Source organism: Mobula hypostoma, chromosome 11 (genome assembly GCF_963921235.1).
Source record: "Mobula hypostoma chromosome 11, sMobHyp1.1, whole genome shotgun sequence".
Lineage (NCBI taxonomy): Eukaryota > Metazoa > Chordata > Chondrichthyes > Myliobatiformes > Myliobatidae > Mobula > Mobula hypostoma.
This window is the reverse complement of record NC_086107.1, coordinates 34434313-34452997: the sequence shown is the minus strand read 5'-3', so window position 1 is coordinate 34452997 and position 18685 is coordinate 34434313. Positions and strand designations below refer to the sequence as shown.

Below are 18685 nucleotides of genomic sequence, written 5' to 3'. Positions count from 1 at the left end.
AATCTCCGGAGCAGAAGGCCCCGAAATCCCCGGCTTTGCTTGTTTCAGCAGCCAGGGCGAGGTCGAAGGCGCTTGGCAGAGGATGGCGTTCGGGAGGCTGTATCGGTGAGGCTGGTTGGAAGCTCAAAGTTTTCGGACGGATGGACTCAGTGTTGGCTGTGGTCGGCTGCTTCCAAGGCATCGGCAAGTTGACAGTGCCTGGAGGTTTATGGCAGGGAGTTTCTCTCTTTTGCCGCCTGCTATCAGGGACTCGGGAGTTCATCGACTCAGGAACCTTTGAGACTTTATTTACCGTGCTCATGGTTTGTTCTTCATCAAATTATGGTATTGCTTTGCACTGCTGTAACTATATGTTAAATTATGTGGTTCTGTCAGTGTTAGTCTTTGGTTTGTCCTGTTTTCTGTGATATCACTCTGGAGAAACATTGTATCATTTCTTAATGTATGAATGCATTTCTAAATGACAATAAAAGAGAACTGAGTGTTCTCATAATCTAAAGACTAGGAAGAATCAAATTCAATCTTCAGGTCAAGTTGAGGCCACTAATTCCAATTTAGTCTGGAAGCTGTATTGTAACAGGCCCTGAGGAAAAACAAACCACCGAGATCATACTTGGTGATTGTCTCCAGTGGTCCAAAAAGGGAAGTGTGAAGACAGAAACAGTAACGGATACAAGCTAAGCTTTGAGAGAGAGAGCATTTTGAGATTTACTCTCTTGAATTGAACAGTCAGTTTGGAAATTACTTGAGAATCAGATAAAACTATATTTTCACAACAAGAGGTCAAAAAGGCATCCAATATCCTACCAAGGTTCCTCAGCTCCATGGTAACATCGAGATAGCCATGTTCGGCACTGTAGTACATGGCTTCCTGTAAAGATTTCATTCTGGCTTTGCAAAGTTTCACTTGTCCCTCATTAATGCTTCCAGTCTTTGAGATATCACTCTCAACTCCCTCCGCTAAAATTTCTTCCAGTGATAGGACATCAGTCTTTGGAGCTTGGGGTGGTGTAAGCAACTTACGCAGCACATTCCTGGGCCATGAGAAACAACAGCAAGACTGAGTTACTAAAGCAAGCAAAACTGATATTTCTTTTAATGACTTTTTAATCCAAGAATTAGTCAAAAAAAAAAGCAAAATTTAGTTGAGATCCTGCCAGTAGTAAAGCCAATGTGCTTTATAAGAAAAGTAGGTTCTCACTGGATACTAGTCCTACAAATTTATAAATCCAATACATTGCGCAATTGTTTTCATGAACATAAAATCTGCAATGCAAACAATTCCCGCTGATAATAGACAAACATGCTGGAATTGCACGAAATCAACATGTGAAAGAAAAATCGAAACTGCTGGAAACAGCATGGGGCCAGGCATATTTCAGGCCACAAACCCTTCAGATCGAGAGATATATGAAAAGTTTTATGCTGCACAAGAGTCGGCAAGACAGAATGGACAAGGGAAATACTAGAGATATTCGCTCTCCAACACACAGATGCCTTTATTTAAAGTGAATCAGCATGTCAGCCTTTTCAGAGTTATTCCCTTTTCCCTTTCCATGCTTCCCCTCCCGCTCGACAACCTTAAACTAACTGCTTTCTCTCTTCTCTGTCTGATGAAGGGTCTTGATCTGACATGTTAACTCTTTCCCCTTTTCACAGATGCCGATCAACCCCTGCTGGGAGTGTGCAGTATCTTTTGTTTTTACTTCAGATTTCCAGCTCCTGGTCTGTTGTTTTTTTAAAATAAGTATTTCTACTCTGATCCACCAGAAAGATTTAATCCAAAACACTTTTATTTTTCTTTTCCTGGTACTGACTGACTAACAGCATGATTTCCTTATTTTCCAATCATCTTGAAGTTAATGAGCAACATGTAATGGTGTTGTCCTGTTTCTCACACATCTTCCCACCTACTGCTTTAAATGGGATTTACTTTACTTTATTGTCGCCAAACAATTGATACTAGAGTGTACAATCATCACTGTGATATTTGATTCTGTTCTTCGTGCTCCCTGGAGTACAAATTGATAGTAAATATTAAAAATTTAAATTATAAATCATAAATAGAAAATAGAAAAGGGAAAGTAAGGTAGTGCAAAAAAAAACCGAGAGGCAGGTCCGGATATTTGGAGGGTACGGTCCAGATCCGGGTCAGGATCTGTTCAGCAGTCTTATCATAGTTGGAAAAAAGCTGTTCCCAAATCTGACTGTACGAGTCTTCAAGCTCCTGAGCCTTCTCCCGGAGGGAAGAGGGACAAAAGTATGTTTGTGTCCTTGATTATCCTGGCAGCACTGCTCCGATAGCGTGCGGTGTAAAGTGAGTCCAAGGACGGAAGATTGGTTTGTGTGATGTGCTGCGCCGTGTTCACGATCTTCTGCAGCTTCTTCTGGTCTTGGACAGGACAACTTCCATACCAGGTTGTGATACACCCTAGAAGAATGCTTTCTATGGTGCATCTATAAAAATTAGTGAGTGTTTTAGGGGACAGGCCAAATTTCTTTAGCTTTCTCAGGAAGTAAAGGCGCTGGTGGGCCTTCCTGGCAGTGGACTCTGCTTGGTTGGACCAAGTCAGGTCATTTGTGATATTGACCCCGAGGAACTTAAAGCTTTTGATGGTCCAGTTCCTTATTTTGCATCACATACTCCACTAGCAAAGAAAATAAAGTTTTCTGAGATACAATATTTCTCAGACACTGGAATCTGGGGCAACAAACAGTCTGTTGGAGGAACTCAGAAGGTCGAGCAGCATCTGCGGAAGGAAAGGAATTGTTGGTATTTCAGGTCAAAACCCCGCACCAGGACTCCGATCTAAAGTCTTCTGAATTGATCTTACTGATATTAAAATGAAACTACCACAGCATTAATTGACAACTGTACAAATGAACTGCATACCCTATTAAATTATTTGTGTGATTTCTCTACTGTGCTATTCGTGCATTAATTAATGCTCGACTCCTTTTTGTCACCTGTAAGGTGTAGTTGAGAAAAGAAACATCTAACATGTAGAACATTATATTTCCCACTGTATGATCCATCAAGCTATGCTGATTTATTCATTCACCAGTCGCACTGTGGTTACCTGTGTCCATGGGCCGCCGCGTGGCTAAAGCAGTTCATGTTCTCGTGCAGCACCGATGTCATCCCATTCGTGTCGAATACATTCAGTAAAGGGTCTGCACCCCTACTCAGCAACAAGCTAACCAGCTCGTAGTTTCCTAGAAGAGAACCATGTGGGATTTTCAAGTAACTCGAAAACAGGAAGGATACCGCAGCTGTGTGCCAATACTAATCTCACACCTAAATATGTAGAACATTGGTTTATTCTAACTGGTGAAAATTAAGCTGTGTTTTCTGAGTCTTTTTGTGTTGAGCCTGATTCAAGTGATCTTCTGATATTGACATTACTATTATTCACTGAGGGGAATGGTCTTCCCATCTCTATCAGCTACTGACGCTCACTTCCAGGTATTGCTGGTGTTAATCCTTGTTCATTTTACCTTATGTTGACCAGAGGGCAGTGTGGCTGAGCTACCCACTAGTTCAGAAGACTGCCTAAATCATTTTTATGAGATGTGGGTGTTGCCAGCAAAGGCTGCATTTTTTGCTTTTTGTTCAGCTGCGCTTAAGAAAAGGATGGTGACCATCTTTGGGAACAGCTGCATTCTATTTTAAAAATAAACTTTAAAACACGTATATCTTTAGAACATGTACACTAATTTAAAGATTAGTGTCACATAGGTTATCCGCACAAGTCAAAAACGTTTCTTTATCCAGAATACCTACTTGTTTTCCCCTAAGCAACACGGTGAAAATGAGTATCCAGTGAATTTTATGCAGCTGAGGGATGTCAAATAGATTGTTTGATGCACTCCCTCCTTATTCCAGCATTCAACATTGAAGCATTCATTGTAAGCACATGAACAAATGGAAACAGAAATATTTACAAACTGACTGGCAGGCCAACTTCCATTAATTTCTGCTAAAAAGATTTCAATTGAGGAATGATTTCTACACAGTCAGCAGAAAAATGTTTAGAGCTGTTTAGCTACAATAATGTAATAATTCTTGACCCTGTACAACTACAAAGAATCATACAGAAGGACTCTAGTTACAATGAGTACCATAATGGCACTCAGCTTGGGAAGCATACAAGCAATCAACTGAGAATCACTTTCTTTGTGATCGCATCCTGTGATCTATAATGAAAAGTGTGAACACAGAGACACCGGGCAATGACAGGTACAAGCTCTGCTATTATGCTGAACAATTAGTTCCTTCCCCGTTATACCAATACGAACCTGACAGATTGTCAATGGTTATTGCTGTGAAATGAGGGCAAACAGAGTCAGAGCCCACAATTGCTGGCAATATTGGATTGAAAGGAGCAGAGATGAAGCCAGTCAGGAAATCAGGAAGTAATTACAAGACTTTGAAAGCCTGAAGGCTGTGAGAGGAACAAAGATAAAGTACAATTATCATAACTTTTCCATAAAATTAGCAGGTTTTTGAAGTTTCCAATACAAATGTTTAAAATCTTTTAAAGAAATATACAATTTGAAGAAGCCCTAATAAAAATGTTGTTGTAATTGCTTTTAGATGTGTTATATACATAAGCACATACACACATAATACAGTCAACTGAGTATTGCAAAACTTGATGCTTTGGTTAGACAGCTGAAGCTAAGGCTATCTGGAGCTGCCAGCCATGAATGAATTAGCTCCTTTGCTCTTGAAAAGGTTACAATATGTGATCTATTTTTTTTACACGAAGTGATGCTTATACTTTCTATGTTCAATAATCTACATCGCTGTCAGCTTTGATGTATTAGGGGACCCAGAGATTGTTATTTAAATGATCCATATCAGATAAAAGTTCAAAACACTAAAGATCTGCAAAGAAATTTTAAACATCAATGTGGCTAAGTTAGAGCTTTGTTTGGGTACTGATGTACTAATGGTCTGCATCTTATTATCTAATAGAAACCAGAATATATTATTCAAGGTCACTGAATTCCAAGGAACATCTGTGCAACATTATCATGATTTGTGACAATAGGTTAGTCGTTATTCAGTGTTGTCATAAATACAAGTTTAAAAGTCAGGGTCTCGAGTTGTAATGAGTAAACACATTTAAGGATATTCATAATCTCATCACACAGAATCTGCAGCAAGTTCCCCTAATTGTTACAATGACTCCTGATCTATCTTTAACTTTCTTCCTTTTCACTGTTTGCAGATGATCCAAAGCCTAGAGGCAAACTAGTAGGTAAAAACATTTAGGGGCAAATAGGCTAAGTGAACGGTCATGGAGATGAAAAATTTAAGTTAATATTGAAAAGTGCAAGTCATCCAGTTTGATAAAAATGCAGAAAGATGGAGATTACTTTTTAAAATGGCGAGAGAGGGACCTGGGTTTCCTTGTACAAGAATCATGAGATTAATATTCAGGTTCAACAGGCAATTAGGAAGTCAGATATAATGTCAGACTTCACTGCAATGGGATTTGGGTTTAAGAGGATAGACATTGTGGTTTAATTCCACAGAACCCTAGTAAGAGCTCAGCGGGAATGCTATGTACAGGCCTGTTTTTTTTAAACCTTGGAAAGGATATACTTGCAATAGTGGAAGTACACTTGAGAATTGATTCATTTCTGGCTTCACCCTATCAGGGATGTACCATTTCCCCTATTCATACCTTTCCTACTCTCCAGCTTGTTCTAGCAATATCCAAGTCTGGAAAAATGTCTTCAGCCTGAACATTAACTCAGTTTCTCTCTCTACATATGCCGCCTTTCCACATATTCTGTTGACTGTTTTAAGTGTTATGTTTTTTACTTCTGATTGCCAGGTTACTGGGTTCAAGAACGAGGCGAGATAAAAGGAGCTTGGGCTCGTACCACCTCGAGGTTCGAGGAACGGAAAGTGAACTCAGTGAAACTTACCGAATTTCTATGTCTCGAGAGAAGATGTTTCCCATGTTTGTGCTACTGAAAACCAGGGATCACAACCTCAGAATCAAAACAGGAACTTGGCCGTTCAGGACAGGAATGAGAAGGAATTCCTTCATCCCTGAGGTGGCAAATCTTTGCCAGGCACTTCTGCAGAGTAGACCCAGCAGGCTGCTGGATTTTTGGATAATCAAGGGATTTGATTAATGAAAGAGGTGCTGAGGTGAAAGGAACAGCCACAATCATATCAAATGGGGACGAAGGGGCTGAATTCAGCTTTTACACGCAGTGGCCATTTATTAATACACCTTGTTAATGCAAACATCTAATCAGCCAATCATGTGGCAGTAAGTCAATGCACAAAAGCATGCCGACGTGGTCAAAAGGTTCAGTTGTTGTTCAGAACCAATCATCAGAATGGGAAAGAAACGCGATCTAAGTGACCTTGACTGTGGAATGTTGTTCTCAGACAGGATAGTCTGAGTATGTCTAAAACTGCTGATCTGGGGTCTTCACGCACAACAGTCTTGACAGCTTATGGAGAATAGTGTGAGAAAACAGACAAAAGAAACACAGTGAGCAGCATTTTTGTGGGGTGAAAATGCCTTGTTAATGAAAGAGGTCAGAGGTTCAAGCTGACAAGAAGGCAATAGTAATTCAAACAACCACACATTTTAGCAGTGGTGTGCAGAAGAGAGTCTCTGAGCACACCACACGTCGAAGCTTGAAGCGGATGGGTAAAGCAGCAGAACGCCACAAGCATACTGTACACTCAGTGGCCACTTTATTAGCTACAGGAAGTACTTAATAAAGTGACCAGTGAGTGTATATCACTACACTGCTGGATATTAAATACTCCTTACAAGGAACCCATTAAATCAAATGCATTGCTCTGCCTTAAAGCAAAATAATTCCACTTTATTAAGGAGCAACAGTAAACCTGCCACCGTTCCCACCTATCAAATTAACTGTTTACATAGATTTCAGAATTCTACCACACTCTCACAAATGCACTGTTACAAACATGCTCAAGTAAACTTAAGTTCAAAGTGTTCTGAGGAGAGGGTGTTTCCTTTGTGCCTGCAGCATATTGAAATGATGTCACTTGCAAATGACATCACATCATAAATCACTTCCCAAAGGGGTAGCAGATTTATAGTTATTCAAACTGTTGCTGAATTAAAACAGCATTGTTTGAAGTTAAGCTCTTGTCCTATTAAGGTCAAATGGCAAAAATGTGGTCTGTAAATAATTCCATTTAAACTATTTGTAACAGCAGACTGAGATACTGAATCACACTGAGGAACTGCTACGAAGCCTCTTCTCTCAGGGTCATTAGCTTCCCTCTCTGTCTTTAAGCTGGTTTCAAATTTACTTGCTCACTAGATATTCCTCTAGCAAACGGATAAATGAATAATAAACTAGACACAGTAACTATTCAATCAGAAATACAGCGTCAAATCAATACCAATACCCTTGAACAAGATTCCATTTAAGGTAATAGAGGGAAACGTCCTGGAATCAATTAAGTAGTCTGGGTTGTGATGGGTGGACTGTCAGTTTGTTCTGGACAGATGGCCCAGCATGGACTGATTGGGCTTTCTTCTATTAATCTTGAGAACTTGCGCAGGTTATACATCAACTGGGGCATTCCAATCTGCTGGGAATAAAAGACAGGCCAGAGCTTGTGCAGATGAAATGGAAACTCCTACTTTATCGAGCACTGGGTGGGTGGAGATGCAAGAGAAAGGAGAGATTACCTGCTGCTGAAGCCAGCTGAAGTGGCGTCTCGGCAAGATTATCTTCCCCGGAATTAATGAGCGTACCTTCCACATTTGCTCCAGCATCAAGCAGCAGCTATAAAATGCAGCGATAATATCCGAATGAAAAAATTTTACACATTGAGAGCTTTTCCCAATACAAACACACTCTGAGACTCTTCACAAACATTTACAAACAATAAGTAACTACTGAGGCAGTTTAGAAGATATCAAGTCAATGATCAATATTTGGACAATGAGATATGCTGTAGGGAGCAACTTAAACAAAGAAAGTGAGATGGGAGGTTTATGCAGGGCTGTTTCTGAATTTAGGGCTCCAGCAGCTGAAGAAATGGCTACCAGCTGTGGAGGCGTTAAAGACAGGCATGAGCAAGTGACAAAATTATGGGAGGGACGATAATCTTTTTGATTGTTAGAAGTAATGGTGAGGGCTGAGAGCTTGAAGACTTTGAAAATAAGGATGGGAAAATAAGAATTTTTAAATTGTGCCAAGGAGTGGAGCAAATGCGAGTTAGAAGACAGATGATGAGAAGTGAATGGGACTCAGGAGCATTTAAGAACCACCAAAGTTTAACTTTGGATAGCCTGAAATTTACAGAGATTCCAGCAAGAGGGGGCTGGGTCCAGTCAGCAGTGTGTTGGGATTGTGTTATCTAGAGGCAGCAAAGACACGAACGATGGTTTCAGCAGTGGAAGAGTTGAGGATGGAATAGAGAGAGATGGTACCACGTGAGTAGCCAAAAGCAGTGGTAACAAGGATAGAAGGTCAGCTTGGGTTTAAATATTACTGAAGGTGTTAAAAACGCAAACAACAGGAATTCTGCAGATGCTGGAAATTCAAGCAAAACACATAAAAGTTGCTGGTGAACGCAGCAGGCCAGGCAGCATCTCTAGGAAGAGGTGCAGTCGACATTTCAGGCTGAGACCCTTCGTCCTGCGTCCTGACGAAGGGTCTCAGCTTGAAACGTCGACTGCACCTCTTCCTAGAGATGCTGCCTGGCCTGCTGCGTTCACCAGCAACTTTTATGTGATTTGACTGAAGGTGTTAATTCAGTTTCAGATGGTTGTGATGGAACGCTTAGGGAGTGAGGCTTATGCCAAAGACAGTGGGTTATTCATAGTATTTCATGGCTGGAGATTTTGCCTTGGTTGGGACTAAATAAACAAAAACTAATGAGGAAGAAAGATATTTAAGGATTTAGAAAATAGAAATCCAGAAGCATATTAAGAGAAAAAAATAGGTTCATATTCCTTCCTCTCCACCAAGACCACCCCCTCCACCCGAAACCCCAGGACATGAGCTTTTACAAGTGTTTCGGTGGGCACAAAGTATCACCTTAACCCAACAGAAGTGTAAGTCACCTGCCTTTGTGTGTTAAATCAGCTGGCTTCTGCTGCTAAGTATTCAACTATAAAATGTAATAGATAGGGTAACACTGATAACTAATGATAAGAAATGAGAAAGGATCTAAAAAGTGTGGATTGGGACAGGTTGTTCTCCGGCATGGATGTGATCGGTAGGTGGGAAGCCTTCAAAGCAGAAATTTTGAGAGTGCAGAATTTGTATGTTCCTGTCAGGATTAAAGGCAAGGTGAATAGGAATAAGGAACCTTGGTTCTCAAGGGATATTGCAACTCTGATAAAGAAGAAGAGGGAGTTGTATGACGTGTATAGGAAGCAGGGAGTAAATAAGGTGCTTGAGGAGTCTAAGAAGTGCAAGAAAATACTTAAGAAAGAAATCAGGAGGGCTAAAAGAAGACATGAGGTTGCCTTGGCAGTCAAAGTGAAGGATAATCCAAAGAGCTTTTACAGGTATATTAAGAGCAAAAGGATTGTAAGGGATAAAGTTGGTCCTCTTGAAGATCAGAGTGGTCGGCTATGTGCGGAACGAAAGGAAATGGGGGAGATCTTAAATAGGTTTTTTGCGTCTGTGTTTACTAAGGAAACCGGCATGAAGTCTATGGAATTATGGGAAACAAGTAGTGAGATCATGGAAACTGTACGGATCGTAAAGGAGGAGGTCCTTGCTGTCTTGAGGAAAATTAAAGTGGATAAATCCCCGGGACCTGACAGGGTGTTCCCTCGGACCTTGAAGGAGACTAGTGTTGAAACTGCAGGGGCCCTGGCTGAAATATTTAAAATGTCGCTGTCTACAGGTGAGGTGCCGGAGGATTGGAGAGTGGCTCATGTTGTTCCGTTGTTTAAAAAAGGATCAAAAAGTAATCCGGGAAATTATAGGCCAGTAAGTTTAACGTCAGTAGTAGGTAAGTTATTGGAGGGAGTACTAAGAGACAGGATCTACAAGCATTTGGATAGACTGGGACTTATTAGGGAGAGTCAACATGGCTTTGTGCGTGGTAGGTCATGTTTGACCAATCTATTGGAGTTTTTCAAGGAGGTTACCAGGAAAGTGGATGAAGGGAAGGCAGTGGATATTGTTTACGTGGACTTCAGTAAGGCCTTTGACAAGGTCCCGCATGGGAGGTTAGTTAGGAAAATTCAGTCGCTAGGTATACATGGAGAGGTGGTAAATTGGATTAGACATTGGCTCGATGGAAGAAGCCAGAGAGTGGTGGTGGAGAATTGCTTCTCTGAGTGGAGGCCTGTGACTAGTGGTGTGCCACAGGGATCAGTGCTGGGTCCATTGTTATTTGTCATCTATATCAATGATCTGGTTGATAATGTGGTAAATTGGATCAGCAAGTTTGCTGATGATACAAAGATTGGAGGTGTAGTAGACAGTGAGGAAGGTTTTCAGAGCCTGCAGAGGGACTTGGACCAGCTGGGAAAATGGGCTAAAAAATGGCAGATGGAGTTTAATACTGACAAGTGTGAGGTATTGCACATTGGAAGGACAAACCAACATAGAACATACAGGGTTAATGGTAAGGCACTGAGGAGTGCAGTGGAACAGAGGGATCTGGGAATACAGATACAAAATTCCCTAAAAGTGGCATCACAGGGTTGTAAAGAGAGCTTTTGGTACATTGGCCTTTATTAATCAAAGTATTGAGTATAAGAGCTGGAATGTTATGATGAGGTTGTATAAGGCATTGGTGAGGCCGAATCTGGAGTATTGTGTTCAGTTTTGGTCACCAAGTTACAGGAAGGATATAAGTAAGGTTGAAAGAGTGCAGAGAAGGTTTACAAGGATGTTGCTGGGACTTGAGAAACTCAGTTACAGAGAAAGGTTGAATAGGTTGGGACTTTATTCCCTGGAGCGTAGAAGAATGAGGGGAGATTTGTTAGAGGTATATAAAATTATAATGGGTATAGATAGAGTGAATGCAAGCAGGCTTTTTCCACTGAGGCAAGGGGAGAAAAAAACCAGAGGACATGGGTTTAGGGTGAGGGGGGAAAAGTTTAAAGGGAACATTGGGGGGGCTTCTTCACACAGAGAGTGGTGGGAGTATGGAATGAGCTGCCAGACAAGGTGGTAAATGCGGGTTCTTTTTTAACATTTAAGAATAAATTGGACAGATACATGGATGGGAGGTGTATGGAGGGATATGGTCTGTGTGCAGGTCAGTGGGACTAGGCAGAAAATGGTTTGGCACAGCCAAGAAGGGCCAAAAGGCCTGTTTCTGTGCTGTAGTTTCTATGGTTTCTAATGTCTATATATCAGCAGGCATGAGAAATTACAGAGAAATATACATCAATCTAGGAACAGGCAGAACTTATTCATACTCAGACTCAAGCCTGTCTGTGAACCTTGTTTCCAGCTTCAATAACCATGGATTCCAATTGCTTACTATTTCCATTTTATAAATGATAGTATAGGTAAGTACTTGTGACATCTGATATTTGTGTATCATTGTTCCACAGTCAAAAAGAATCCAAAATTAAGTAAGTGCAACTTTAAGTTGTTAATATTTTCCCAGTTACATACTGCACGTGCTACATATTACTGTTGTAGAGACCAGCAACATAACTATTGCACAAAACACCCCTATTACAGCTTGGGGCCTCAGTTCAAAGTTTAATTCTGACGTCATCTGTAAGGAGTCTATATGTCATCCCTGTGGAATGTGTGGCTTTTCTCCGGGTCCCACAGTCCAAAGTCGTACCAGTTAGTAGGTTAATTGGTCATTATAAATTGTCCCGAATTGTGGGTTGCTGGGGGTTTGGCTTTAAGGGCCTGTTTCATGCTGTGTCTCTCTCAATCAATCAATCAATCAATAAATAAATAGATAAGATTCATCAACTTCACAGCATTACATATTGCTCATGAAGTCTTACTTTCATCTCCCAGTGAAGGTCATCGCTACCATCTTCTCTTGATAATTTTTTTCTTGTATTTACTGTATTTCAGCAAACTATGTCTAGCCTCTTGCATTGTCCTTGTTCTTTTCAAAAGATGCACCACAAATTAAATTCTGCATTCAAACCTTCTCATCAGGTTTTAACCCTTGAAAAACTAACTCAGTTACTTAAGTTATCCTCTAAAACTGGATGAATAAGTTCTAAGATTTGAATGTTTAGAATGCAAGAATATAAAAGATAGAAAAGTAGAAAGCTTTTCAATTACATCATGGCTGATTCAACTTTCTTCATACCTTCATTTCTGCTCTCTCTCCAAAACCTCAACTCTTTTAATAATTAAAAGTCTCCATCTCAGCATTGAATGTATTCACAGATTTAATGTCTTCAGCCTTCTGGAGCAAGGATTTTCAAACAATTTCAACCTCACAACCATTTGATTGAAGAAATTCATCTTCAATCATAAATGTGCACGTCTTTACTCTGAGACAATAACTTCTAATCCTAGGCACCCTGTGAGGGAAATTCTTCCTAATATTTACCCTCTCAAGCTTCCAAAGAATCCTACATGTTTCAGTAAGACTGCCTCTTATTCTTCTAAACTCCAATGAATACACATTCAGTCAGACCAACCTCTTCTTTTTAAGGCAATTCCACTAAAACCCAGGACTGCATGGCTTTATGGGGGAGGTTAGAGGCAGATGATAAAGAACAATGGGAGTTTGGAGTGATTTCTGCTTTTTAAGATAGCTTTTAAGTTGTCACCAGGATTGCCAGTTATCTTTATCAAAGAATGACAATCTGGTCCAAATCAAGAAAGATTTTTTGCAGATTTTTGTCTGACAGAATTAGCGATTGCTCTCTATACACTGTAGATGAGGCAGATGTCAGACCTACCATAATACATTAGCAGAGAGTACTGTTAAGGCTTATAAAAGGAAGTCCAACAATAGACAATTGGGAACATTACATGTGTGGAGTAAGAACTATAACTATCCAGCCATCCCAGCCACTGAGCTCAGATCTGATTATGATACCTGAACGACGGGGATATGTCCATGCAGTACAGCGAACGTGAGAGCTGTCCAGTGCCTGCTGTCCGGGTGCACCGAAGGATATTTCTGAGTATTCCCAGGAAGCTGAGGAGATAAGATGTATTTTTTTCTCTCATTATCGACAGATATTTGAGAAATAGAAGCAAGGAAAGTTTATGGTGTCTGGAATTTACTGCTGTAAAATAAATGACTCACTGAAAGATCCAAATTTGCAGCAGCATCAATTAACATCTGGACCATGGCTTCGTCCCCTGCAGCGCAGGCATACATAAGAGGCGTCATGCCCTGTACAAACATAGCTCAAGAACGTCAGTGGGGAAATGGCTGATCAGAAGCATGCTTCAATGTTAAAACACATATAATAACCAGATAAAGCTGGCCAGCACCAGCACTGGAGTTTTAGCAATACACAGAAATTAAACTTGGATTTGTGTTTTAATCTAGATCATCAATGTAAATATCACCTTGAGATACTTGGTCACTAAAATGTAAACAGATTTACATTTGTCACTGGTCTGGAGGTTTGTCATACTCAGCCTACATAATACACTTCCCCTCAAATGAAACTTCGTGAATTCTGGAAAGTAGCAATTTTAGATCAATGCCTAAAGACCAACTCTAAAATATAGAAAGCTGCTTTAGACAAACTTTCTTGATTATTGTTTTCAAACAGAGATTAACTCTTCTCTGAGCTATTAAAAACAATGGTGGATTATTAATATTCATCATGTTTCTCTTTTTCAAATTGTTTTCCTGTTCATTAACTATGAGACCAATCTAGTTGGCCTTTGTTTACTGCCCAGAACCACCATAAATTCCCCACAACAGCCTAACTCATTGGAGGTGCACTGGATTCCAGATACTTGGACCATCAGTTAATAGGGACAGTTGAACAAAAACTAATTGAGAAAATAGCTGGATCCCTTCATTTATTTGGTACACTATGCCGCTTAATTGGGACAGGAGACTGTTGCTGAACAGTTTCTAACTTGCAGTAGTTGTGTGGTCATTAGGTGCTACACCGTACTTAGAGCAAACCTATTTTAAATAGCATCAGTTGTGTGTGTTTGTGTTCAAAAAGCAGTGATTTTTGTCACTGATAGTTGGCGAGAAATAAATTAGTAAGGCAATTCAGAACTGTTTTGCTCACCGCGGTTTCAAACATTCAGGCTTGGAGATGCCAGAAGAGACTGGGAGTGAAAATGAAATGATTTCGCTACCTCAACAAGTTTGGAACTAAGAAAAATTTGAAGGTATTGGCAATCATCTTGAATGTTATCATGAAAATGAAGATTTGAAGGAAGCAATTGTTGAAATTATAGCGTGAAGGCAGTCCATTCATGTCTATGCTGATTTTGTTCATTTATAGTCAATCAAAAGAACACACAGTGTACACTGGATGAATTCCTCCATCGATAACTATAAGGAACTACTACAGTTTTATAGTCCTGTAGAGGTATTGGTTGTGTTCTAATGTGTTCTGTATTTTATTTAAGTACATAAATATTTATTCAGTTAAACTGTTGTCATTTTTTATACCTTTTTAACAATTTCCATGAAACTTCAGCTATATGGGGTAGCCACTTAATTGAGGCAAAACGTCCTGGTCCCAAAGTGTCCCTATTAACCGGAATCCACTGCATTTAAAAAAGGAGGTAGAAACAGTTTTGAAAGATCAAAGAATTGACAAAGAAGAGAAGTTGGGGCCTGGGATGGATCTGCCATGATCACATTGAATGGTGATAGAGGTGCGAGGGGATAAGATCTGCTCCTGCTCCTGTATTCTCATGCTCTCAAGTATTTACTTAGTCCAGATAATGGAGAACTATCTTGCTGGCCTGAAAGTTCCCAGGACTTAACTGCATGTCCTGAGTAGTGGCAGAGCTCTTGTCAGCCAAACTTGAGCCCAAACTTTGCTAGCTAAATGTTTCTGGCATTCAGACATCTGAAAATATCAAAAAAAGTAAATGATTAACATTTTTCAGTAAGGAACTTTTCATTTAAAACATTAAATCAAAGCAACTGAAGATCAGAACTCATCCCCTTTGATTTTAATTAGTCCCAATTTCCCATGGAAATCATAATAGGCCTGGGATTCCCCACCCTATCTACAAAGTGGTGCTGGGGAATCTCAGCAAGGCGGAGCTCTTTCTCTGGATGATATGACAATTGCAACGGAAAGTCTATTGACAAATTGGCACCATTTATTCACTAAGTTTGGGACTCTGAAATTTGATGACCTGTGCAAATGGAAGCAAGCCTGGTGTTTGACAGGAACAGTACCACATGTGCCTGATTCAGATTTATTTATCAGATGTACATTGAAACTCACAGTGAAATGTGGCGTTTGCGTAAACAACCAATACTCCTGAGAATGCGCTGGGAGGCAGCCTGCAAGCGTTGCCACACATTTACAACCCAATGCACCTGAACTACACAAAGGCAGAGGGTGATGGGGAAGAGGCAAGTCCAGCTGCCCTGAGTCAGAAACTAAGCAGCGTCCCTGCCAGTTTTAGTTAAACTGCCATGTCCCTAGGCTGACAAGCCTGTGTCACTCTTTGCATTGCTCTGTCTGACTGACTACATGCACAGCTTTTCCCCTCACTCCTCCAATGATAGTTGCTTTCTGTTCTGCTGTGTAGGACTGATGATATTAGTTGTGAGACCGCCAGAGATTATCTACATTGATTTTAAGGAAGTAAAGTACTTTGATAGAGAAGAATAAGCATTTCAAGGACACCCACAAATTACCCTTGAAGCGTTTCGCCGGCGACCTCTGGAATCCGGGAAGGATCTTTTGTGATCGCTCCACTAGTATGTCTTCACTTACACTGAGCAGAAGAGAAGTGTGAAAGTAGAGCAGAAACACTAGCTTGATCAATCTCAACAGACAGACGGTATTGATCTCACAGATCAGTGTGGTGTTTCTTGCTTAATGTGTCTCATGTAGTTCAAAACATTAACCGGCATTCGTCAGCCTGTGCAGCGCGATGCAGGCCCCAGGTCCGGATGCAAGGCCCCAGGTCTGGATGCAAGGCCCCAGGTACAACCGAACCAACATTTCACTGAGAGTCACCTTTTTTTTTTACATAATTCTATTCATAAAGCCCAGGATCCTATGTGCCATTTAAATAGAACTGCTGTTGTCTCCAATCTTTTGTACACAAATACACTCATATCAGTGTTCCTACATCTCCTTTAGAATTGTGACCCTATTTCCACCGCCCTTTAGACTTCTTTCCATCGCAACAGGTCACTTCACAAGTCTCTGTGTTACACTTCTTCTGTCAGCTATCTGTGCTCATTCCACCATCCACTCGAACTCCATCACTCTTCTCTTCACTAATATACCATATTTGCAAGCTCCGTGCCTTCTGGAGTATTTTGAAATTGTTCCATGAATGGCTCGGTTCAAGTCCAGAAATATATTATCTGCATTTCTTCCCTCAAACAAAAGGATATCAAGTACTGTTATGGGATGTCCTGGGATGCCGAAGGATACAATGCTTCGTGTCAATGTCATATTTTGTCCTTCTTACACAGTCTGGTGCTTCATTGAGAGTGTTCAAAGATACCTTGACATAAATGTAATACAACTCGATTATAATTACTTATTGACTTTATGAGATGTTATTCTCTGGATGCTGGAGCTATACATGGAAAAGTATAGGCTGCTCGTTAATTAGATTCGCCTCTTATCATCCTGTCCTATTGACTGTAATGGAATCAAACATTAGGTAGTGATTACAACAGCACTGGATACTCTTACATTCTTCATTTGAATTTAGAGATACAGCATGGCAACAGGTCCTTCTGGCCCACTGAGCCCACACCACCCAACTGTGACCAGTTAACCTACTAATCCACATGCCTTTGGAATGTGGGAGGAAACTGGAGCACCTGGCCAACACCCATATGGTCATGGGGAGAATGTAGAAACACCCGACAGACTGAACCTGGGTCGCTGGAGCAAAACTAACCAAGATATCGCCATGCCGCTTCTCTTTAAAGCCAGTGACCAGTGACAAATTTCTCCCCTATTAACTATCATCAGAATTTTTCAGTGTCACCATATTGAATCAGTGAAAATCAAGGAAGGAAGCATGATTTACCTGGTTATCCATGGTGTTGACACCATCAATTCCTAAAAGCTCTATGGCCTGATTCACCAGATCTGTTCTGCCACAGCTCAACATGCGAAATCCAAGGTCTTGCTGGAACTTGGCTGTGGCAGCTTTTGCATCCAGTCTACGAAATGAGCTGAAACAGTCCTCAGTTCTAAGGAAATGCATTACAAGTGTTTGCATGGGCTGCCAGTACAGGATAATCCAGTCAATTAAAAAAAACACAATATTCCTTCCCTTCTTCATTTTTCTTCCCCCTTTTCTGATGACATTGAATTTTATTTGCCAGAATAATATTTGCAAGGTCATGACTTGCCTAAATTGTGAATTTATATTAACTCCTGCACGGGGAGTATTGACCTCAATCCTAGCCCTGTACAGCAGGGGCACAGACACACTGCTGGCAAGAGTTGGCAGGTGGAAATCAGAGTTTTTCTTCCCCACCTCAAGGGGGCAGGCACCAGGCGGTGTTCTAGTGTCAGAAACAGGGATCTCCCTTGTCCGTCTCTCTCAGCGACTCATCAACTTCTGAAGTTTGGAAAACTTTGCTGAGTTTCTTCGGCTGCTGGTTTACGAGGCTCTGAGCGACGGCACTCCAGAGCCGCAGCCTGTGAAGGCACACGCTGCTCAGGGCACACTCACGCTGCAACCACCCTTGTTTTCCTACCCGGCCTTCTGCTGGAACCTCTGCTTCAGTTAAACCTTTAAGCTAACAGCACTAACGATGAGATCAAGAGGAGACAAATATCAGCTAGGATTCAAATTTGTTTCCAAATCATTATGGGAGTTCAGAGTAGGTCACCGAACGTGAAAATAAATGTCATGTTCATAATGTGCACTAGTTCTGCTTCTTTAATTATGCATGCAGCCAGTTTTGAAACACATTGCAGACTATAAAAAGGAAATCTTTATTGATTTATTCAGATATAGGCCCTTCTGGCACTTTGAGTTGTGCTGCCCAGCAATCCCCCGATTTAATCCGAGCCTAATCACGGGACAATTTACAATATCCAATTAACTAATATACCTTTGGACTGTGGAAGGAAACTGGAGCACTCAGAGGAAACCCAGGCTGTCACGGGGAGAACATATAAACGCCTTACAGGAAGTGGTAGTAATTGAACAATGGTCACCTGTACTGCGAAGCGTTGTGTTGAAGAACTATTCATTATGGTTAAAAGCCCACCAGCATAAAGCAAACAGCTGCATTAACAACATATACTTTGAATGCATTTAGTTAAACATACATTAATCTAATTTAGTACACAACTCCTCACTAGCAAGGAAGACTATGAAGAAACGATGTTTGGGAATTTTTTTTAACCAGCTAAAGAGATTAACCTATCATTAACAGGTAATTTTATACAATATTAGTGCAAAGATTTCATATATCTCTCCGAAAGTCAAAGCATTTGAACAGTAAAATCAGTTTCAAAGCACTTGTGAAAATTGGAATTAGAAATTGGATCATTCAGGCTATCCTGATAACTTTCAAATGCACTGTTATATTTAAGAG

General features: G+C 40.6%; 1 protein-coding gene across 1 annotated transcript in view; it reads right to left on the bottom strand.

The window, feature by feature from the left end:
* The window catches only part of abtb2b (ankyrin repeat and BTB (POZ) domain containing 2b), a 231970-nt gene that overhangs the window by 18320 nt on the left and 194965 nt on the right, over positions 1–18685 (bottom strand). Inside the window, exons 6-11 of the mRNA XM_063061802.1 lie at positions 17158–17323; positions 13241–13330; positions 13028–13129; positions 7710–7806; positions 3081–3216; positions 808–1034 (exon numbers count right to left, since the gene is read on the bottom strand). Coding sequence (XP_062917872.1) covers positions 808–1034; positions 3081–3216; positions 7710–7806; positions 13028–13129; positions 13241–13330; positions 17158–17323 — 818 coding nt within the window. The remainder of the gene's footprint in view (positions 1–807; positions 1035–3080; positions 3217–7709; positions 7807–13027; positions 13130–13240; positions 13331–17157; positions 17324–18685) is intronic.